Source organism: Neofelis nebulosa, chromosome 12, assembly GCF_028018385.1.
Source record: "Neofelis nebulosa isolate mNeoNeb1 chromosome 12, mNeoNeb1.pri, whole genome shotgun sequence".
Lineage (NCBI taxonomy): Eukaryota > Metazoa > Chordata > Mammalia > Carnivora > Felidae > Neofelis > Neofelis nebulosa.
Window position 1 is genome coordinate 1,999,928 of NC_080793.1, and position 22,487 is coordinate 2,022,414.

Consider the following 22,487-nt stretch of genomic DNA (forward strand, 5'->3'; position numbering starts at 1 on the left):
CCTAGCACGGCTGGGATGAAATGAGCGCGTGGCCCAGGCTGGCCCAGCAGGGGCCACTCCTGACTTTGCCACTTGTGTCTGGAGAGACCTGCCCTGGGGGGAAGTAAGGGGGGGGGCAGGACGAAAGCCCAGGAGGGGGGTGTCTCAGAGATCACGCAGGATCAGGGAAGCGGGCTAGGGAGCAGCTGGTTGCATAGGGGGGCAGGGGCAGGAGGTGGGTGGCGGAGCCCCCCATGAGCGCCCTGTCGCCTCTGGGGGGCACCTCCTGGGGAGAAGGCCCAAGGGAGCCGGGCCTCTGGCGGGATGGGAAGAAGGGAAGTAGCCTGGGGAGCCCGGCCCGCATGAGGCGGGGGCGGTCCCAGGGGGCCCGGCTGGCGTCGGGGAGGGGGGCCCGGGGGGCCTGCACAAGCCAGGCCGGGCTGCCCCGGGGCGCTCAGGCTGAGCTCAACTCGGCCGACATGTTTTCAGGCCTCTCGCGCACACCATGCCAGCCTGCCACCTGTAAATAAAGCAGCCTGTGAATCTTTCATGGGCTTGTACTTAAAAATAGATGAGATGAGGCCTCTGGGCCCAATTCCCAGGTCTCTGCAGTGGGCAGGGCCAGGGCCGCGGGGAGGCGGGGAGGGGAGGGCGAAGGCTGCCGGCCAGGGCACGTGGAGCCTGGGACGTGCGGCCCCGGACTCAGACACCAATGGGCAAAATCACCATCTGGATGTGGTTTCTGGAGCGCCTGGGTCACAGGCTGGGAGGAGGGTCTGGGAGCCGCAGAGCGACAGCCAGCGAGACCCCTCTCCTCCCCAGAGGGATTTCTGGCTGGGACGTGAAGGGACAAAAGGGGACAGAGGGAAAGGCGGAGAGGTAGGGGGACACCGCTGGACAGCGCAGGGGAGAGGAGGCCCCACGAGGAGCCAGGGCTGGAAGTCTGGTGTACGGAAGGGCTGGGCCCCCCACGCGGCCGCCCCCACGTGGCCCCCGCAGCCGTGACACGCACGTCTGACCCCTGCGCTTGGGTCAGCAGCCCACGTGAAGCTCCACCAGCCGCCAGAGCCTCAGGTCTCAGATGAGTCCTCGCAGGTGGCCTCGCCCAGCCCCCTCCCCGGACACACAGGCACACAGGGACCCAAGAAGGCATCCCCGGGACCCCGGCCAGCAACACGGAGCCCAGAGCCAGACCCAGGTGGCCCCCGTGGCCCCCAGGTGACTTGGGACCAGCTCTTCCTTCCTCGGTTTCCTGATCTGTGCACCGTGGGCCAGGATGGGCGCCCGGGGGCCCGTGAGGCCGCGTGTGAGACACCAGGCCTGCGGGCCTCTCCTCCTCGGACAGGCTGCCTTCTGGTCAGCTCACCCTTGGCCCAGCTGGCATCCAGACTCCATCAGCTGCCCCAGCACACCCCAGGCCGGCCCACCCGCTGCCCTCTGCCCTGCCCCGCCCGCTCCTGGCTTTGGCTGCTGGCTGCGGGGCTGCGTCTCGGGGCCAAGGAGCCTTGGAGGAGCCCTGGCCCGCTCTGTTGCCCTCTCACTGCTGGGGAGAGAGGAGCCAACGAGCGGTAGAGAAGGGGCGGGGGGCTGGGAGGGGGGGGGGCCCTCCATTCTGAAGGCCGGCATCCTGCCTCTGGCACGGGCTGGGGGTCAGTGAGGTAGGTTGCAAGGAGGCCCGAGGGAAGGACCGGGGGACCGGGAGCGGGAGAGAGGAAGGCTGTGCCCTGCCCACCAGGCCCTGTGCACCCTTTCGGGAAGTATGCTGAATTCCCGCAGCCCTGAAGTCAGGGGGTCTGCTCCCCTCCACCGGACTGTGGCCAGGCGGGTGTCTGTCCCCCGAGCCACGCCGGAGGCACCTCGCGCACCCAATCTGGAGACTTAGACTCACCAGTTTGGAGGCAGGGGCCCAGCTCTGCAGAGACCTGGGCCTGAGTTCCACCCAGCGTCACTGGCTGGTGGCTCTTCCCCCTGTGGGCCACCGACGGTCCGGGCCCAGCGGGGCCCGGGAGATGGGGCCTCACCTTCCGTGGGTCCCCCTGCCGGTGCCTCGGTCCCAGAGCCATGTGCCCGGGGTGGCCAGGGCCCCCCGACCTCTGCGCCACACCAGGCCCCCAGCGCCTCAGCCTCTCTGTGCAGCTGCCCCTTCCATCCCCGGGGCTTGAGAGCGGCAGCACCCCCCCCACCCCGGCCCCCTGCCTCACCGGGTCTTGGTGAACAAACGAATGAATGAGGCAGTGAGGGGATGACGGGATAGAGGAATCCTCCCTCAGGAGCCCAGAGGGAGAGCGCGCGTGCTGAGTGGAGCCTGTCAGCTCACGGAATACCAGACGGGGGACAATCGGGGACACTGTCCATAGAAAGACACCAAGGAGCTCTGGAGGTCGGGGCGGCTGGCAGGAGCGGTCGATGTGTGTCTGTGCAGGCAGAGTGGCCAGCACAGCGATGGCCCCGCGGGTATCCAGACACGAGAACGCAACGGTCGCGGACATGGACCGAGCACCGCCGACCTGCACGCGGGCCTCAGGTGCCGCCGTCCGTCCCTCGGCTCTCCAGTTTCTCCGTGGAGACCCCGCCCCGCGAGGCCGGGCGTCCGACCGCTGTCTCTGCCCGCGCAGGCGCGCTTGCTCAGATAAGGGGGCGGGGTTGTAGCCCTCGAGGGGTGGAAAGTGAGTCAGAGCCCCTAGCTCCGTTCGTGAACCCAGTTAAAGTCCAGGTGAGTCCATGGTGTAGATATAACCAAGGAAACTCCTGCGGGAGCACAGGGGCCATGGTGGAGGCGGAAGCCTGGCCGGTGGGGAGGGCTCTGGGTGAAGAGAGAAGCAGACACTGCTCAGGACCACGCGGCACAGTATGCAGGCCCGGAGAGTGTCAGAACGCCAATGACAACTGCAGCTGACCTTTCCAGAACAACCGGATCTGGCCTTTGACCTCCAGCCACCGCACGCTCCGCCACCTGGAGGCCTGGACCAATGAGTCCTGAATCCTGCCGCGTCGAGTGAGAGGTCAGAGAGAGGCAAGGTCCCCCAGTTCAGCCCCACCTCACCCTGCCTCTGCCTGGATGCCAGCCAGGACGACTGCCAACATCCACCTGAGTCACCGCTCAGGGCAGGTGTGGCCTCCCGGTGGCCCGTCCGGACACAGTCACTGAGCTGATGAGCCTGGAACCAGAAGTGCAGCCCCGCCCTGGCTCCCTCTGCTTGCGGGCTGCTGTCGGTGCGGTCCCCGGAGGTAGGGTCACCAGGTCTAGCACGGGACGCTGTAGGAGTTGGATTTCAGATAAACAGGGACTACTTTCTCAGCCCAAGTATGTCCCGTGTCATATTTGGAACATATCTCTACTAAAAAACGTTGTCTTTCTGAAATTCAGGTCGAACCGGGCGCCCGGTGTTTTATCTGGCGACCCCTCCCCCAGACTGGAGCCGCAGCCCCTGCGCCCGCCCCTGGGTTCTCGGGCGTCCTCGGGCGTCCTCGGCCTCCGCCCGCCAGCCAGCCGGGCCTCTGCCAAGCGCCGGGCAGCGCTGCCCTCTAGCGGACGGACCCCGGGAGGGCGGGGGCAGGCCGGAAGGCGGGGCCAGGGCCAGGGGGAGGAGCTCCGAGAGGCCACGCCCCCGCGGGAAAGCCGACACCCGGGGATCAACCCGAGCGGCCCGCCCGCGCCGCGCCCGCCGCGCTGCCCAGTCACCCCCTCCCCCACCGCCCGGGCTGCAAGCAGGGTGGGCTCTGGCTGGTGGCCGCCCTGGTGGCCCGCCCGGAGGCCCCCAGACGGTGCTTGGCGGGTGGGTTGCCGGCACTCGCGGCTCTGTCGGGACGAGACTGCGGAGGGGCCTTTCCGTGCTCTTTTATGATCCTGCGCTCCGATGCGCGTGCACGGCTTCCCGTGTGTGGCGGGACAGAGCTCAGTCTGGGAAGGTGGGGAGTCACGGAGGGGACGGCTGCCCGACAGCGTGAATGCGCCAGACGCCTCCCAACCGTGCCCTTAACAACAGTTAAGAGGACAAGTCCTACGTTCTGTGTATCTTGAACCAGGAACAGTCATAATTAAAAAGGCAGTGGGTTTGGGGTACCGGGGTGGTTCAGTCGGTCGAGCATCCGTCTGTTGGATTCCGCTCGGGTCATGATCTCGCGGGGGGGGGGAGGGGTGGGTTCCAGCCCCGCGTTGGGCTCTGGGCTGACAGTGTGGGGCCTCCTTGGGATCCTCTCCTTCTCCCTCCCTCTGCCCCCGTCCCCCTCCTTCTCACGTGTGCCCTCTCGGTCTCTCAAAATAAATAATAGATGAGCGAAAAATAAAGAAAAAGTAAAACAAAGAAACCAAAAAGGCAGCGGGTCACCCCCCGGCCGCGGGGGCCCTTCCTTCCCCACTCCCATCCCAACGCGACCAGCTCAAAGTCTGCCTGTGTGTTTGGCTTGAGACATGGTTTTGGGAGTCCTGGGATCCTGCTGGTGGGGGGGGGCGGGGGCTGCAGGGGAGGAAATGTAAGTGAAAGTGGGGGTACAGTCTCCTTTACAAGGACTGCCGCACCTCGTGTCTGCCCCGAACAGGTTGTAACATCGACACCATTTCCTCATTGAACAGTGACTCAGAGAACATCTGCCCCCCCACAGCGGCCAAAGGTTGCTGTCCCCCAGGAGGCAGCCCGGGACAGCCTCGGGATCAGAACTGGTTGGGAGGCCAGAGGTCAGTGGCTAGGGGCCAGAGGTTGGGAAATGAGACGGAGGCACAGAGACAGAGAGAGACAGGGCGTCCTGGCCAGGTCTCCTGACTGGTGCCTCGCCTCCTAGATTCCCTTAGATGTCCTCTAGGCCTGCAGTCTGGAGCCCCCTCCTCCAGGGGGCCCTCTGGAACTTGGCCACCAGGTGCACCTCTCCTGCGCACGCGTCTGTCTTAGCCACCAGGCAAGTAGGTCGTCCACGGCAAGTGCAGGGCCGGGTGGAATTCACACGTGCGTCCCGAGCACCTGCTCGTGGCTTCTTAGTGACGGCCGGCACGGAGTTCCAAGCACAACAGGAGATTACCAAGTAGGTGCTGCTGGGGAGTTGGAGCACGAGGTGAGGCGGGAGCACGAGTGAGTTGAATTCATGTTCTCTTGACCTTCCTCGGTGGGAATCCTGTCCCTCTCAATCAGGGATGCTGGGAGAGACCGCAGCTGTGCGGGCGGGAGCCAGGGCCCCTGCCCTCGGGGCTCGCCTTGCACCTGCCCCGACAGAGCCCAGTTTGTTCCTCAGAGGCGGGGAAGCTCCTGGGAGTCATGTGAGCTCAGCGGCAGGGGCTCCTGCGTCCAGCAGTGGAGGATGGCGGCCGCCCAAAAAGACGTGTCCACATCCTCACCCCGGTGCCTGGGAATGGGACCTTATTTGGAAAAAGGGGTCTCTGCAGATGTCTTGAATTACGGATCCTGACATGAGCGGGTCACCCTGGATTATCTGGGGGGGGGGGTCCCTAAAGCCAGTGATCACCATCCTCATAGGAGAGGCACAGAGGACAGACAGGCAGACACAGGGTGAGGCCACGGGACTCGAGCGAGGGGGCCACAGCCCAGGAGAGCCCGGAGACAGCAGGAGCCGAAGGAGGCAGGAGGCACCCTCCCCGAGAGCACCCGAGGGTGAGCACGGCCCTGCCCACACCTGCATTCTGGACTTCCAGCCTCAGAACACTGAGAATAAAGTTCTGCTAGGTTTTTTTTTTAATTTTTTTTTTAACGTTTATTTATTTTTGAGAGAGGAAGAGAGAGAGAGTGGGAGTGGGGGAAGGGCAGAGAGAGAGGGAGACACAGAATCCAAAGCAGGCTCCAGGCTCCGAGCCATCAGCACAGAGCCCGATGCGGGGCTTGAACCCACAGACCGCGAGATCACGACCTGAGCCAAAATCAAGAGTTGGTCGCTCAACGCTCAACAGACGGAGCCCCCCAGGTGCCCCTGAGCAACTCTCCTTAAACTGGCAGCATTGTAGCCAAGGAGGTTTATCCGGGACACGGTTATTGCTAATTGAAGACTTTCCCCGGGGCACCAGGTTGGCTCGGGTCAGTGGAACATCCGACTCTTGACCTCAGGGGCATGAGTTGGAGCCCCACGCTGGGCATGGAGCCGACTTTGGAAAACAATGCCTTTTGGATTCTTTGTAACTTGTTTTTGTCTCAGAATATTCTCCCCACGGAAGATGCATCCAATTCCAAAAGTGTCCTGTGTCCTCCACCCCCCAGGAACCCTCTCCTCGGGGTCCTCTCGCACCCCAAGATACAGCAGGCTAAGACAGCGAACGGACCCACGGTCAGAGATTCAGGAGAAGCCCAGTGATGCGATTACGGCTGAGGGTCCCTGTGACCTTGTGCCAAAACGTCAGCCAGGCTCAGGGTCCTTCGAAGACTTGACTGGGGCTGGGGGATTCACAGGCCGCCAGCTGCTGCTGGCCGCGGGCAGGACACCTGGGCTCCAGGCCACACTGACCGCCTGCCTGGCCAGGCTGCTTCAGTGTCCTCACTGCCTGGGTGGCGGCTTCCCCAGGGCGAGGGGTCTGAGACAGCAAGGTATATGCCAACACCCCCACTGTGCCAGGAGGTGGGGTCTCTGGGGGCCCCCTGGGGGCCTGGCCACCATGGCCACGTGGGAATAAAACCACGGCGGGAGACACTGAGGTCAGACCCAGGGCAGAACTTTCTTACTGTAGCACCAAACCCTGGAACCTTCTGGGTCTCTGGGTCCCTGCCGCACGCCACAGTCCCTTCACGACTCTCACCGGGGGGCTCTACGTGGGGGACGATTCCTCGGCGCCTAACGGATGGCCGACCTGGGTCTCCGAGGGGGTGAGCAACCCCTCAGAGCCACTCGCTGTAGGCCCGGAACCTTCTTTCTGATTCCACATCTCAGCCTTCAGCCGCCCTCTGATGCCACTGCCCACAGCGTCTTGGGTGTCATGAGTGGTGGTCACAGCCCCCAGCCTGCCCCGCCGTGGCTATCTCTGTCCCTCCCTCCACTCCCCGCCCCACCCCTGCCCACATCCCGACCCCCTGCTGGTCCTGCAGGAGCTTCTCCAGGGATGCAGAGGTCGCCAGGTCCCAGGCAGAGGCAGACGTGGCCCTGGGTGCAGGGAGCGGGGGGTCCAGGGGAGAGCCCGACATGGATCGGGTGTGGGGGTCAGGGTCTGACGGGGAGTCCCAGCATTCAGGGGGCCCGGTGGCCTGTCAGACAGGGAGGGGGGCCTCTGTACGGTGGGACCCATCCAAAAGGGGTTGCCTGGGCGGGGAGGGGGGAGCTGCATGGGAGTCCTGGCAGGGGACAGCGTTCACAAAGCGCGAGGCAGGCAAGAGCAGGTGCCTTCTGGGACTGCAGGAACGGTGGGCTGAGGGGCGGCTCACAGAATAAGGTCAGTCCTTGGCCCCAGAGGACCGTGCCACCCGGAGGGAGAAGCAGCGGGCTAACCGCCCCCTCCACCAGGATGGCACCCTCGGAGTTGTCATAGTTAGGGGCCCCTGGCGGTGGCCAGGCGGGGCCCTGCCGAGCATTTATCATGGGAAACAGCTAAAGCCTTTGACCTGCAGGTACCGGGGCGAAAGTTAATCATTAAGGAATGGGGCACAGATTCAGCCAGAAGTCCACTCACCCAGCCTTGACGCAGGAAGGAGAAAGGTCAGACAACCCTAAACACCCACCAGGAGGCAACGGGTTACGTAAATCAGGGTGGCTTCAGGCAACAGAACATTGCGTCACCCTGGAAATGGCGCGGGGGCCCTGGGCTCTCAGACCCGAGCTTGGTCCGTTCTAACGGAGAAGCGTGTGCCCCAGGGTCCCGGAGGAGGTCTGCCCCAGGACCCAGGGGCCGCGGAGGTGCCCCTCGGGAAGTCCAAGGCGCTGAGGAAAACCAGTCTTTCTGGGGCCCAAGGGAAGCCTGTCTTTACCACGACGGTTAGACCATCTCTGTGATGTAGCATCAGAACGAACACACAGCATTTCGGACTTCACTGCCAACTGCGGGTCCCCGAGAATGGGACTGAGGACTCTGGTTCTACTGAGAGAAGCAGGTCAGGGAGCAGTTGGGGGGGGGGGGGGACGTGCAGGTGCACACAACAGCGGGGGGGTGGGGGCTGAACCGCACTCCATCCACACGCGCGCGTGCAAACAGCACTCGCGGCTGACACGACAGGCGCTCGCTTCTCCGGGTTCCGGAGCCAGGACGCTGGAGGTCAGGGTCGCTCCTGGTGAGAACTCCCCGGGCTTGCAGACGGCCGCCTTCTCTGGGTGCGCGCACCTGTGGGGAGAGGTGGGGAGACAGAGACGGGGAGAGAACCGGGGGCACTAACCCCGTCACCCCCAGCCCCCTCCCAGCAGCATCACCTGGGGGGTTAGAGCTCAAGCTGTGGAGCTGGGGACGGGATTCGGGCCACAGTAAGGCTTCCCCCCTTTTACGAAAAGCGGTCACAGGTACAGTCGGCTAAAGATGAGCTAACTACACACGGGAGGTTTACACGCACACATACACACGCGCCCCTTAAAAAAGTCCCAGAAAATCACAGGGAGGTTTGCCAAAGTATCCCCCTGTGGCACCCCCAAAATCATCACCGTGGGGACAGCCACAGCCATGCTTATTCTGGGTCGGTCTGTCGCGGCCACGTGGTTCTCTGCGGGTTCCCGGTGGCCCTCTCTGCCAGAGTCAGGCCGGGAGGCCGGTGCCCCTGCGGGACAGAGCTGGACCCAGGCCCCCGCCCTGGGCTTCTAGCTGCGCCCTGGGCCGGGAGAGAGTCACCCGAGCCAGGGGCCGGGACTTCCTACCTCCCTCGCGCCCCCTTCCTAAGGAATAAAGCCAACTTTTGGTCACTTAAAAATGCCGAAATACATACGGGTCATTACAAAGCGGACAGGGGCCCCCTCCTTCTCCCAGCCCATCCCCCAAGGGGAGCGCGGTTAACCAGCCTGCTTCCGAACACAAACACGCACGCGTTATGCGGGTGCGGCCGCACGCACACCACGGGCTCGCCGCCCACGCACACGGAGGCACGCACGTCTGTTAGTCACAAACACGGTATCATTGCACACGGACCGCTTTGCGATTTGCTTTTGTGGTTGTAGCGGGTTGAGCGGTGCCCCCACGCGGCAGTTATGTCCACCTGGAACCCGAGTGTGACCTTTGTGATCTTGGCAGAGGTGCTCGAGGATCTCGAGGGGAGATCGCCCCGGATCACCTGGACGGGCCCTGCTCCCAGCCGCTGCCCTTGCAAGAGGAGAGGACACCGCGGGGATCGGGCTGGGGCCCGGATAACTCCTGCCCCTGGCCCCCATGCCCTGCAGACAGAGATGGCCCGCGCCTGGGGAGGTGGCCCTGAGCTCCTGCCAGTATCCAAACTATCCTGCCCCGCCCCCGCCCCCCCCCCCCCCCACCTGGAGAGGTCGCCCTGGGGCCCTGAGAACTCCCAAGCTTCCTCCCCTTTCCAGAAGCCCCCCCCCCAACTGAGAAAGTGACCCTCCTCCCTGCATGCCTGGAGCCCCCCCCCCCCCCCTGCTGGGGAGGTGGCGCCCCAGACGATCCCCTTCCCCTCCCCCACCCCCCCCCCCCCCACCCCCGGCCTCCTTATCCCAGCCAGAGCGAGCCCTCTGGGCCACGCACTCACCGGCCGTTGGTCTGTGCCCCGTCCACGGTGATCCTGGGCCCTCCGGGCTGAAGTTCCACATCCAGAGCCCTCGTCAAGGGCCCTCAGGACCCCGTGCCAGCTGAGACCTCCAACCTCACACCTGCTATTTCATACCTGCCCGTTGCCTCTGGGCCTCTGCATACTCTGTTCCTCTGCTGGAACCGCACTCCTGCCTGGCCGCCCCCGTCCCTCATCCTGGAGGTCCCAGACATCACCCTCCCCGGGCCTGGCCTGGGTCCCCACCACGTGCTGGGCTCCTCATTCTCACCCCTCCCAGAACACCCATCTGAAGGGGACGACGTGGCCCCTGACCTCGGTCCAGAGGTCAGCGGGGCCCAGGGCAGTGGGATGGGTTATCCCTGGAAGGGCAGTCTTCCCCGGAACCATTTTCCCTGTGACATACTTGCGCTCAAGACTACGGGGTACCAGCACCCGGGAGTTTTAGTCAGATGTGTGACTATCCAGAGAAAGACGACGTTTCCCAGCCATCTTTGCAGCAAATAAGGTCATGTGACTAAGCTTACAGGCACTTGAACAGAAGTGATAGATTATTTCCAGGTCCTTAAAGGGAGAGGCATGCTTTTCACTTCTTTGCTCTTCCTCTGTGCTGGAGTGTGGAGGTGATGGCTGGAGCTGCGGCAGCCATTTTTGACCACAAGACAGAAACCATGTCTTGAGGACTGCAGCACAGAAGGCAGGAGTTTAAGTTCCTGACAACAGGGGTTCTCAGCCCTTGGATGCTTACCCTCTGAGCACAATATGAGAGATAAATAAACTTTTCTCCTGATTAAGCCACTTTTATTTCAGGGTCCCTTGGTGAAACCTGTTATGCTTCATGAATTCTTGAGCCTGTGATGTAGACGATGTAACTACTCGGTCTGTGTAGTGAGTTGGATAGTGTCCCCCCAGACTCATATCCACTTGGAACCTCAGAATGTGGCCTATTTGGAAATAGAGTCTTTGAAGGCCAGGTGTGAAGACGCAAAGACAGAGAGGGGACACACACGGGGACGGCCGCCATGTGACAATGCAGGGGAGGGACGGCGGCGATGCAGCCACAGGCCAAGAAGCACCAAGGATGCGGGAGAAGCAGGAAGGACCCTCCCCCAGAGCCTCCCCAGGGATGCCCCCCCCCCTCCGTTTCAGACTTCCGGTCTCCACAGCCCTGGCCCAATCGATTCCTTTGTCTTCAGCGGGTCCATCTGTGATACTTTGTTACAGCAGGCAGTTATGCCCTAGGAAACCAATAGGGTTTGCAGGGTGTTCTGGCGTTTTTTTGCTCTTTTGCAAAATTACAGATTAATGACGCCCCTTCTGGGTGCCGTGGACCGTAGGAATAAATGACAGCTGCTGACCGTGTGCGGCCACTTGTGCTCGCTCACGGCGGGCGCCTGCTCTCTCACCCCACCCACCAGAACTCATCTGCGAAGCAGCCGGCGCTTCCCAGTCGGCCACGGGCCGCCGTTGCCACGGGGATCCATCACGGCGACACCCCGTGTCACCGATGGGATGCAACACACGGGACTTTGCACTGACGCAGACCTGGTCACTGCACACCAGACCCGACTCCTGCCCAGGGCTGGCTCACCGATGGTGGGGGGGGCGGGGGTAGGCGGACACCGCCTGGGCGGGCGACCCTAGCTCCTGGCAAATGACTCCATCAGACTTGGACCCTCCCTCGGGCTATGCATCTCGCCTCCGACCTCACCCCTGCGCTGCTTCTCCAAGCCAAGGAGCTGAGGGGCCGTGGGTTTCGCCTGCAATCTGCAAGGTGGTTCTTTCATCACAAAGGACGCCCCGTGGTGGGCCGGGGCTCGAGGTGGCTGGGCCCTCCACGCGTCCTGCCGTGGTGTTGCTGACCCTTCCCCAGGGTTCGCTTATGAGGATTTCTGGCTCCACCTCTGTGCCCTCTTCCGGCCTGAGCACCAGGGCTGCCCCCAGACAGGCACACGTCTGCTTGATCCCCTCCTGGGTAATGACCAGGACGAAACGGTGGGGGTGGGGCCGCATAGGTCTTCTTTGGATATTCGGTATTCTACCCTGACCCTCCTGAGCAGGATGCTGTGTCTTTCCTCCCAGGGCACCCTCTGGCCGGCCGGGAGACCCATGGGACGCAAAGTTGATTCTGGTCGAACAACCTGGACCCCCCAGCGCGACTGTCCAGGCCCTAGACCCAAGGATAACCTGGTTGAGGACACTGGGTGCCTGCAGAAATTGTTGGCGATCTGCTCGCTGCGATTTTCTGGGACACCAGCCTCCAGGGTGCCGGGGACAGCCGTGCACTGTGTCTCACTGGGAGCACTCCACTGCAAAACCACACAGGAGTTCATCTTTTCAACAAATGTGTTCGAACAACTAGATAGCCATGTGCAAAAAAGGCCAACAAAGAAAAATCCCAAAACACAGAACCAAAAACCAAACTACTCCCTGGATCTATCTCCTGCACCACGTACAAAAGTTAGCTCTAATGCTATCACTGACGTACATGTAAAACTTAATACAGTAACTCCCCCCCCCACCCCCATCCATAGGGGATACATCCCAAGACCCCCCAGTGGATGTGGATGATACTGAACCTTACACGTACAGACCTATGTTAAAGTTTCATTTGTAAATCAGGGGCTGAAACAGAGTAACAGTAACTAAAAGTTGGATGGCTGTAGCAATATGCCCTAATAAAGTAACAGGGCTGCCAGCTCTCTGTCACAACATCTCACTGCCCTGAGGCTGCCCGTCTCCTGAGGCTCTGGGAGGATGAGGTGCCCACGTGATGGGATGAAGGCGGCCAGATCTGCCAGAAGGAAGGTCACGTGGTTCTGGACCCCGGCGACCCCGGGGGGGGGGGGGGCGGTAAGCGGCAGACACAGCTGTTGCAAAACCTCTAGAAGAAAACCCAGATGTTTGCACTGCTCAGTTAGGCAAAGATTTCTTAGATGTGACAGACGTGAAATGCACAAACCACAGGAGGAAAAAATGGGTCACTTGGACTTCGTCGACCTCAGGAGCTTGCGCTCTTTTATGTTACTTAATTTCCTTTTTTTGGGATCTTGCGCTCTTTGAAAGACACTCGAGGGAAACAGAAGACAAGCCACAGACGGGGAGAAAATCTTTGCAGATCACCTGTTTGATAACGTAGCGGCAACGATGGTACCAAGGACTCTCAAAGCTCAATGACAAGGAAACAACACAGTAAAAAAGAAAATAGGGAAAAATACATTTAAAAACATACACGTTTGAGCAGGGAAGCCATACGGGTGGTTAAGAAGCTCGTGAGAAAAAATGTTCGACATCGTCAGTCGACAGGGAAATGCGGGTCCAGCCACAAAGAGACACCGCGGCGCGCTCGCCAGCGCGGCCAGAGCTCCCGCTCCCGCCAGCAGGTGCCGCGAGGACCAGGACCCGGGGCGACGCCCCGCTGACCCCAGCCCGGCGGAGTCCGGGCTCACATCTCTGCCAGCCTCCTCCACGCGGGAAGGGAAAACGCACCCTCTCACAAAACCCAAGGCGACGTTGAAGGCAGCCGGGCCCCCGCCCCTGCCCCCCGCCCCCCACGTCCGCGGGAGCGCCGACCGAGCCCGGCACCGGTGCGGGCGCGCGGCTCCGCGGGCACACGGGCGCTCAGTGAATTTCTGGCTTCTGCCGGCGACAGGCCAGACCCCAAGGCTGTCCCTGCCCTCTTCCGTTTATGGGCCGCGGGGGCGCCGATCAGGGCCGGGGCTGCGGGGGCTCGAAGGGAGGGGGCCCGCTGGTGGGGGCGCTGCGGGGCTGCACGCAGACGCCCCGGCGGAACCGCGCACAGAGAAGGGCGCACTCACCGCGTTCCCTGAAAAATGGAAGAAGCGGGCCAAGGCTCGCACTGCGTCCGTCCACCCCTCCTCCAGGCCCGCCGGGTGGCTGGCGCCGGACGCCCCCTCCGCGCCCCCACGCGCCCGACCCTCCCCAGGGCGCCCTGCCGGCGGCCGGCTCGTCCCTCCGCCCGGCGGGTCCGCCGCAGCTCGCGGTGACGGCTCGCGGTGACAGCCCCGCCGCCAAAGCCCGGGGGTGCGGGGCCGGGGCGGGGCCGCGGGTGCCCCCTCCGCCATCCGCCCCTCCCCCGCTAGCCCCCTCCCCTCCCCGCCGCTCCCCGGCGCTCCTCCCCTCCTCCCCCCGCCCGCGTCTCTCTCCCGGCGCCCCTCCCCTCCTCCTCCCGCGCCCCCGCCCCTGCCCCTCGCCCGCGCCCGCGCCCGCGCTCGCGCTCGCGGCCCCGCCCGGGCCGACCGGCGGAGTGCGCCCTCGCGTGGACGTGGACGCGGACGCGGGCGCGGGCGCGGGCGCGCGGGGAGGCGGCGGCGGAGGGCGGCCGTTGCGGGCCGGCCCGCGGGGCTGAGGCCGAGCCGAGCCGGGCCCGCGCCCGCGGGGGGCCCACCATGCGGCGGCTGCGGCGCCTGGCGCACCTGGCGCTCTTCTGCCCCTTCTCCAAAGGCCTGCAGGTAGGCGCCCCCCACCCCCCTCCCCCGGCCTCCGTGCCGCCCGCGGGCTGGGAGGGGCTGGGGTCGGGACGTCGCGGGCCGGCGGGGGCTGCGGGGTGGCCGCCCCGGCCCGCGGGGCCGCAGAAGCCCCTCCCCCACGGGCGGGACCCCTCCCCCACCCCCCTTCCCAGAGGCCCGGAAACCGCGCCGAGTCCGCGCCGGCCCCGCACTTGGAAGAGGTGAGGTTGGTTTTCCTGTTGTGGAAAACTTGGGACCCGCAGAAACGCCGTCAGAAGGACATAACCTCCCCGTGGGTCGTCTCCCAGCCGGCCCGACCTCAGGGGTGTGCCCTGACCCCACCATGACCTTGGACGAGTCTCCGTCCCCGCCAGGGGGCCCGCTGTCTGCGGGGGAAGCGCAGGCTGCCTTGGGAACCTCGGTGGGAAGCCTGTCACCGCTGCTTTGGGTGGTCGGGGCCAGGCCCACCCCCGAGACCGAAATGCACCTGCCCTCCGCAGCCCTGTTCGGAGCAGCCCACACCTCCCTGGCCTCTGCAGGCCGTCCTGGGGCAAGAGGGTCCCTGCCGTGGTGCGCCCTTGGCCCCGGCCTGGCTGTCCTCCCGTCCCCTCCGGGAAGAAGCCTGGGAGTCAGGAAACATTCGGGTTTTGTGTCTGTGGGGGACGCCCTCCCTGCCCACCTGGGCCTCAGGGTGCATCCTGGTCTCCACCCAGCCCTGGGCAAGATGGGAGCTGAGGGGTCTGAGGGCGCACCCCCAGGCCTGGGAAGTGGGGTGTGCCCTCCCCGCCCCCCCCCATCCTGAGGGAGGGGCCTTGACCAGGTTGCTGCAGAGGAGGCCCAGAGTTTGACCTAGGTACTGGGATGGTCTGGTTCCCAGGGGTTGGAGCCAGCCCCGCCCACCTGCTATTAAGGGGCCACATTCAGAGCCTCAGTCTCCCTGTCCGTGAAACATCCTTCTGGGCTAGAGGTAAGGGTTGGTGCCATGGTGCGCGTGGGGTGCTGGTGCATGGGTGACGTGGCTGTTACTGACCCCTGAGTGATTCTCCTTACTCCCCAAGTGGCTTGATTAGGAACTGAGGCCAGGTGGGATCGGGGAGCTGCATGGGACTCGCCCAAGAGTAAGCCTGTCCTGCCCCAGGGGCTCACTCACTGGTGGGAGACGGGACGCTTGGAGGGCAGGCACGGCTCCTAGAGGAAGGACCCATGTAACCCATCCAGGACCCAGTGCGTGGGGACCGCATACTGGGAGAGCGTGGAGGGAGTCTGGCAGGGCTGAGGAGCTCTCTGTGCTGGGCCCTGCAGGCAGGCTCCTGGGCCCGCGGTCACCCCGTGTGCCTGGGTCCGCCCCAGGTCCCCCCAGGCCCAGCGCTGCTCCGGCCTGCCCTCCTCCTACCCATCAACCTCTGACCCCTGCCGCCAGCCTTCAGGGCCCTCTGGGAGCTGAATGCCCACCCAAGGCCCCGCTCCCGCCACCTCACGGCATTGTGCGCCGCCGGCCGGAAGTCTTCTGACCTTGTCCTGCCACAGCGACACCCCCCAGCTCCCGGCCCCCCATCCACTGTTTCTCTGCTTTCCTGTTTTTCATTTTGAACAAATGTGACGGAAGCAGATGTGGTGGCAGGGACAAGGAGGGCTGAGGCCCAAGCCTTCCTGTTCTTCCCTGGTCCTTGCTGCCCCTCAGCGGCCCCTGGAGCTCCCCGGGGCCCTCCTGCCGCAACCCCTCCCAGGGCGGGAGCCAGGGAATCGGGAGGTGAGGCCCCCACCCAGTCCTCACTGGAGAGCCGGTGGCCCTGTCTCTCAGCGCCAGCCCCAGCCTTCAGCTAGCCGGGACCCCGGACTACGAGGACTGGAGCTGCCGCCCTGGGGCACGTAGTGTGGCTGGAGGGAGGTGGGGGGGGGGGGGGCACGGGGACCTGAAGCTCTGGGCCCTCCTGCTCTCCTGGCCCCCTGGGTCCCAGCCCTTTTCTCTGGGGTTCACCCCCCCGCCCCGACTGAGACATTGGTAACCCCATCCCCTCCGCTGGCTGCTCTAGGACGGTGGTCTGGGAGGCCTGTGATCTGCCAGGGCAGGGGGTGGGGCTGGGAGGTGGTGTCCCTGGAACCCAGGGGTTTGGGAGCTGGGTGGGACACCGAACCCTCAGCCCACCTGCTTGTGCAAGGGTCTGGGGCCCTCATGTCCTGCGATTCTGCTCATCAGCTGGGGAAACCTGGCAGAGGGGGCTGAACCCCCACACCCCAGACATCTGGGACAGGGCCTCTGGCAGTGGGGGCAAGGGCTATTTATCTTATTTATTGTTTACTGTGGGAAAATACACACCATATGAAGTTTAGTATCTTAACCATTTTTGAGGGCACAGTTCAGGGGCGTCAGGCACATTCACGTGGTCGTACAGCCGTCCCCCCGTCTGTCCCCAGAACGTGTTCATCTTCCCAGACTGGACTCTGCCCCGTTATACACAGACCCTCCCCTCCCCGCCACACCTGTGGATCCGACTTCTCCAGGGCCTCCTGTGAGTGGATCCTACAGGACTTGTCCTTCTGTGACAGGCTCATCTGAGGACAGTGATCTCAAGGTTCATCCTCGTTGTAGCCTGTGTTGGGATTCCCTGCCTTTTAAAGAGCGGATGACGTTCCACGGTGTGGACGGACCCTGTTTTATTTCCCCCCTCACCGGTCGGTCGACCCTTGGGTTGTGCCTCTCTTTGGCCCTCGGGACAATGCGGCCGTTCTCGTGGGTGTGCGAGGTCGTGTCCCTTCCAGGCTCCCCGGGTGGGGGCTGCTGAGACCCTGCCCCCTGTGCCAGCGCCACCCCAGCCCCGTCCCCCGTGCTGGCCCTGGCCCAGCTGGAACTGCCCACCGGTCAGAGGACAGGGTGCACGGGTGGTGATTTTCCACCTCGACCTTGTGCAGAGGTTACAACGTCGTCATGAAATGAGGCAAGACGGGAGAGAATTTGTCAAAAAAGGTCTTTATTCGTCAAAGTAGACTTGCCTACTCTAGGTGTCCCTTCGGTTTGAAATTTATTTTTGCCTGCCTGCGTGATTTAAAAGTCTGGGAGCACCGGGCAGCGGCCCCCAGCCCGGAGTGGGTGCACCGAGGGCGGAGGGAGACTGGGAGGAGAGACGTAGGGAGTGCCCCCGGGCGGTGGGCAGCTTTGGAAGCCGGAGCCGGGCAGGGTGCTGGCCCCGGGGGTGGGGGGTGGGGTCGGCCGGGAAGGCCGGGGTCAGTGGAGGGGGAGGTAAACGCACCCTGAACGTGGCGCTTCCTCTCTCCCCCCAGGGCCGGCTCCCGGGCCTCCGGGTCAAGTACGTCTTCCTGGTGTGGCTGGGCATCTTTGTGGGCAGCTGGCTGGTGTATGTGCACTACTCGACCTACGCGGAGCTCTGCCGCGGGCACGTCTGCCAGGTGGTTATCGTAAGTGTCGCCTCGTGGGCTGGCGCGGGGCCGGGGGCGGCATGCCCTGGACCCTCAAGACGCCAGCAGGGTGGGCTTTCAGGTGGGCCCAGGAGCACCGTGCAAAGCCGTCTCTGGCTGGCTGCGGAAGAGACGGGGTGGCGGGGAGGGGGGCACCGTGGGGACGCCAGTGCAGGTGTGCAGGACGGCACGGGCTGGCGGCTGGGCGCGTTCACAGAGGTCTGGGGGGAGGCCTTTCAGCAGGGAGACTGGGATGGACAGTGTGGGTGGCCTCGAGGGCCCCTCGCTAAGGGAGGCTGTGAGGCATGGTCCTCAGAGCCTCCCGTGGTGGGGGGGGGGCGGTCACTGCCTGTGGCCTCAGGGAATGTGACGTGTGTGAGCCACTCATGAGCGTGTATGTTTGTGGGTGTGCGTGGGAGGGGAGGGGCGTGACGAGCTTGCGTGTGCTCATACACGTGAAGGTATGTAGACTCGTGTGTGCACGCCTAGCTCACGTCCTGCTTCTGTGGACACTCGGTGACTCGGGCGGGAGGTAGGGGCCGCGCCAGCCCACGGGGCACCGACAAGCCCCAGGCTCTTCTGACCCCCCTCGGCACCCTGCCTGGCCTTCTCCCGGGCAGTCTGGAGCCCCTGGTGAGCGGGTGGCCAGGGTACTGCCGCCCCCTCGATGGGCCTGCAGGACCCACCCCGGAGCACCAGGAACTCGGGGCTCTGCACCTGCCCCACCGCAGCCGGGCAGCCTGGAAGATGAAGGGGGCCTTGTCTCCGGCGGGGGGGGGGGGGGGTCCTGTGTGGGGCTGAAGCTGGCCACGGGAGGGCTCAGGCAGGCCAGCTCTGGCCTAGAGCCCCCAGGGGCCCCAACTGGGAAGGTCCAGACGTGGCAGTGGGGAGGGAGTGGGGGGTCCGGAGGTGGGAGAACCCATGTGATGGGGTTTTCAAGAGTGTTGGTTAAGCACCTCCTCAGGACAGGCCAACACCGGGCCCCGAGGACACGGTGTCCAAGCTGGGGGGACGGCTTTCCCATTTTCTGCCTGTTCTCGGTGGCCTCCAGGAGCCAGGCCTGAGCTGGGCACCAGACACAGGGCTCTGCCCTCACGGTCCAGGGGGTCCAGGGACACACAAGGGCAGACGGGGGGGGGGGGGCTCTGGGTGGGGAGAGGCCCTGCTGTGTGGACAGCTTGGTGGGGCTGGGGAGGGCCAGGATGGGCCTGGGGAGCCAGGTGCAGGGCAGGCGACCTGGGGCCCTGGGAGGCCTGTGGTGAGGGTTGTGGGGGGATGCAGGGTGGCTGGGGTGAGGGTGGTGGGTGGGGCAGGGAGATCGGGCAGGAGGTGAGGGTTGGGGATCTGGCCTAGGGGTACAGGGAGCAGCCAACTAGAGGGTCTGCTGGGGGACCAGCAGGGGACTGCCCCTCTCCCAACAAGGGGGACTGTAGCTCCTCCGTTCCCCCCACCCTCCCCCAGGGTCTCTCGGCTGCTGAGCGCCTGGCCCTCGGTCCATGAGGACGTTTCTGCCTCGTGGGGGTATCTTCTGTCTCGCACAGGCCCCACAGCGTGTGCACGACCACGCGGCAGGGCCACGGGCAGGAGTTCGGGTCAGGTTCTCCGCGGCCTCTGGCTGTCCGGTGGGTACTAGCCTTGAGCCCCTGCCGCGGCCCGTGTGCAGGTGGGAAGCAGGCTGGGAGGCGAGGCGACACGCTGCCCCCTCAGCCTCTGTGGGAGCCCCTCCCCGGGCCCAGAGGGCAGTGCGCCCCCGCCCACCCACCTCCAAGGCTCTGCAGTTCCGTGGGGTTCTGGGGGGTCACACCCCTCGTGGCGGAGGGCGTCCCTACGAGGTGGGCGAATGGGATTTTCTTTTCTTTTGCCATCTTGATGACGGCATCGTTTGAGTGGCGCCGCGGCACGGACCCTCCTTCCCGGCTCCCCGAGCTGAGCCGCGGCCTCTGGGTTTTGTCCCCGGGCCTGCCCGCCCTCCCCCCTGCACTTTGGGCGCCTCGCTCTCCTTCCTCCAAGCCCGGCTCGGCAAGGGCCTGGGCTCCATGGCAACGGTGATGCACTTCCAGGAATGTACCCCACAAGCTCCAGTGCTCCAGATGGCCGCACCTCCCGCCTGGGGGGGGGGGGGGGGGGGAGAAGGGCCGCACTCCGTCACCGCTGAGCTTTCCCACCCTCCTCAGGGTCAGCCCAGACCCCCGGGCTTCAGGGGGCCGCAAAGGAGGGGGCCCGACCTGGTTATTGCTGCGAGCGGCTGACTGGCTGTGGGTCTGGCTAAGCCCCGGGTGTCGGGACACGGGGAGGGGCCGCGCCAGTGCCCCCAGCTGGCCCCCAGCCTCCCTGTACGCCACCCTCGGGGCAGAGGCGGGGCCCACGCCAGGGAGCAGCAGACTCCCAGACCTGGCAGGTGGGGGGCTGGGTGGCGGGGGGTGGGGGTGGGGGGGGCAGCTCTCAGGCCCTGGGAGCAGAGGCCCTTGCCAGCTGCTCCGGGTGTGGCCGGAGGCTGCAGTGGTGGTGCCCTCCCAGAGGGAGTGTCGCTTGAGAACCAGGGGGCACCTGGCAGGTGTGGTGGGGCCTCGAGCTGCCCACCCGGGGTGCCCCACGTGGATGATGGGGTGAGGACTGGGCCTGGGGAGGGGCCCCGCCTCCTCAGGCCGCTCCCTGGTGTCCCCACCCGCAGTGTGACCAGTACCGCAAGGGCATCATCTCTGGCTCCATCTGCCAGGACTTGTGCAACTTGCACAAGGTGGAGTGGAGGGCCTGTCTCTCCTCTGTTCCTGGCCGGCAGGTAAGCCCAGCGGGGTCGCAGGGTCGGGTGTGGGGCAGGCCCTCCGCTGTCATCCACCCCCCCCCCCCCACCGACATCTGCACAGAGGGCTCCTCTGGCCCCACCCAGGTATACAGCGGGCTGTGGCAGGGCAAGGAGGTGACCATCAAGTGTGGCATCGACGAGGGCCTCAACTCCAAGGCCAGGTCGGACGCGGCCCCCCGGCAGGAGCTGGTACTGTTTGACAAGCCCACACGGGGCACCTCGATTAAGGAGTTCCGAGAGATGACCCTCAGTTTTCTCAAGGTCAGTTGGCTCCTGCGAGTTGGGTGTGGAGTTGACCCCAGGAATGTGTGCACAGGGCAGGAGGCAGGCTGGGTCGGGGCCGTACCCACCAGACAGGGGTCTGGCTAACCTCGGCTGCAAGCAGACGCTTGCTCAGGGGGCCACCCCCTGGGTGCAGAGGACCCCTTCCCTGGCCCGGGGCATCTGTGGGGGGGAGCAGGGAGCTGTGTGTGCATGGAAGGTGGGGGTGGGTGGGAGCAGATGAGAAGCCACCGGCCCAGCACACCTCTCACCTCTGTGCCGAGGTGCCCACTCCCAAGCTCCCTGAGCACCAGAGGAGACCAGAAAGCCCCAGAAACAGCTCCTGGAGAAATGAAGGTGTGCCAGTGGCCAGGGAGGGCTCCCAGGAGGTGGTGAGAGGTCTTCCCACCTCCCTGGGCCGTCCCCTCCTGCTTGTGTGCGCTTGGACGGGCTCTCCCAAGCTGGCCGATGCACGGGGTCCCAGGGGCTGAACCAAGTAGGTCAAGGCTGGCATCCTGCCAGCCTAGAAACCCACCATGAGGTCAAGCCCGCGGGCCCCGAAATGACTCGGTTTCCCTCTCCCTTGGTCTCCGATGTCAGGCGAACCTGGGGGACCTGCCGTCCCTGCCGGCGCTGGTCGGGCGGGTCCTGCTCATGGCGGACTTCAACAAGGACAGCAGGGTGTCCCTGGCGGAGGCCAAGTCGGTGTGGGCCCTGCTGCAGCGGAACGAGTTTCTGCTGCTGCTGTCCCTGCAGGAGGACCACGCCTCCAGGCTGCTGGGCTCCTGTGGGGACCTCTACGTCACCGAGGGCGTCCCACACGGCTCCTGGCATGGGGCCGCTCTCCCGCCCCTCCTGCGCCCGCTGCTGCCCTCCGCCCTGCACACGGCCCTCCAGCAGTGGCTGGGGCCCGCGTGGCCCTGGAGGGCCAAGATCGCCATCGGGCTCCTGGAGTTCGTGGAGGAGCTTTTCCACGGGGCCTACGGGACCTTCTACATGTGCGAGACCACGCTGGCCAACGTGGGCTACACGGCCAAGTACGACTTCAAGATGGCCGACCTGCAGCAGGTGGCGCCCGAGGCCGCCGTGCGCCGCTTCCTGCGGGGCCGCCACTGCGAGCACAGCGCGGACTGCACGTACGGCCGGGACTGCAGGGCCCCTTGCGACAAGCTCATGCGCCAGTGCAAGGGCGACCTCATCCAGCCCAACCTGGCCAAGGTGTGCGAGCTGCTGCGGGACTACCTGCTGCCCGGCGCCCCCGCCGACCTGCGCGAGGAGCTGGGCAAGCAGCTGCGCACCTGCACCACGCTGAGCGGGCTGGCCAGCCAGGTGGAGGCGCACCACTCCCTGGTGCTGAGCCACCTCAAGACCCTGCTCTGGAAGGAGATCTCCAACACCAAGTACTCCTGATGGCGCCCCCCTCCCGCCCTCCCGCCCTCCCGGGGGCGCCCGGGGCCCTAGCGGGCCACTCCTCCCTCTTCACCCGGCCGGGCCGGGCCAGGACCGAGGCGGGGAGGGGGCCCAGCCAAGCGGCCGGTCTGCACAGAAGCCCGGGAGGTGGTGTGGAGCCCTTCCCCCACCCCCCCGCCTTCCCAGCTCTCCAGACCCCACGACCAGACAGAGGGGCTGTTGAGCTGGACCGGGAGGCTGGGGTGGGGGCGGGGGAGCAGGACGGGAGTACCCAGAGCCTGACCACCAGGGGCTGAAGGACCCTCCCAAGGTTTTGTTACCTTTAAGGACTCGTGATGTAAATAAACAGCTTTTCTGTGAGTGCCCCGGAGTCCTTTACCCTGGACCCTAGACCGGCTGTCAGCCACCTGGGCTCAGAAGTGGGGGCTGCGGACGGAAGACACGTGGCCCCCAGGGTCTAGCTGTGGGAAAAGGCCTCAGTGGGCATCGCGCTGGGGTCTCCTAGAGCCCAGCCACATCCTGGGGGTGGTGGCGGTG

General features: G+C 65.0%; 1 protein-coding gene and 1 long non-coding RNA gene across 9 annotated transcripts; both read left to right on the forward strand.

Annotated features, from left to right (window-relative positions):
• Positions 1–642: 642 nt before the first annotated feature.
• On the forward strand, positions 643–9,330 carry LOC131491076 (uncharacterized). Of its 6 annotated transcripts, none has more exons than XR_009251298.1 (6): positions 643–1,547; positions 2,402–3,207; positions 3,347–4,654; positions 4,769–5,042; positions 7,512–7,599; positions 9,110–9,330. It is a non-coding gene; the product is annotated as an uncharacterized LOC131491076 (long non-coding RNA). The 6 variants fall into 6 exon arrangements; XR_009251299.1 differs by having other exon boundaries at positions 2,402–2,503; positions 2,885–3,207; positions 3,347–5,042; XR_009251297.1 differs by having other exon boundaries at positions 643–858; positions 1,019–1,547; positions 3,347–5,042.
• Positions 9,331–13,836: 4,506 nt separating this feature from the next.
• DIPK1B (divergent protein kinase domain 1B) lies at positions 13,837–21,992 on the forward strand. Of its 3 annotated transcripts, none has more exons than XM_058693579.1 (5): positions 13,837–14,065; positions 17,342–17,476; positions 20,148–20,255; positions 20,364–20,540; positions 21,141–21,991. In XM_058693579.1, exons 1-5 carry the CDS (start codon positions 14,003–14,005, stop codon positions 21,948–21,950), a joined length of 1,293 nt encoding a protein of 430 aa, XP_058549562.1. In that variant the 5' UTR covers positions 13,837–14,002; the 3' UTR covers positions 21,951–21,991. The 3 variants fall into 3 exon arrangements, with proteins under 3 accessions (XP_058549562.1, XP_058549563.1, XP_058549561.1); XM_058693580.1 differs by lacking the exon at positions 13,837–14,065 and adding an exon at positions 15,050–15,812 and having other exon boundaries at positions 21,297–21,992; XM_058693578.1 differs by lacking the exon at positions 13,837–14,065 and adding an exon at positions 15,054–15,812.
• The last annotated feature ends 495 nt before the right edge of the window (positions 21,993–22,487 follow it).

Coding starts and splice junctions, on each gene's coding strand:
- DIPK1B (XM_058693578.1), top strand. CDS start 15,672: ATGTGGTGGCAGGGACAAGGAGGGCTGAGGCCCAAGCCTTCCTGTTCT. Junction 15,813..17,341: donor GGGAGCCAGGGAATCGGGAG/GTGAGGCCCCCA, acceptor CTCTCCCCCCAG/GGCCGGCTCCCGGGCCTCCG. Junction 20,256..20,363: donor CCTCTGTTCCTGGCCGGCAG/GTAAGCCCAGCG, acceptor GGCCCCACCCAG/GTATACAGCGGGCTGTGGCA.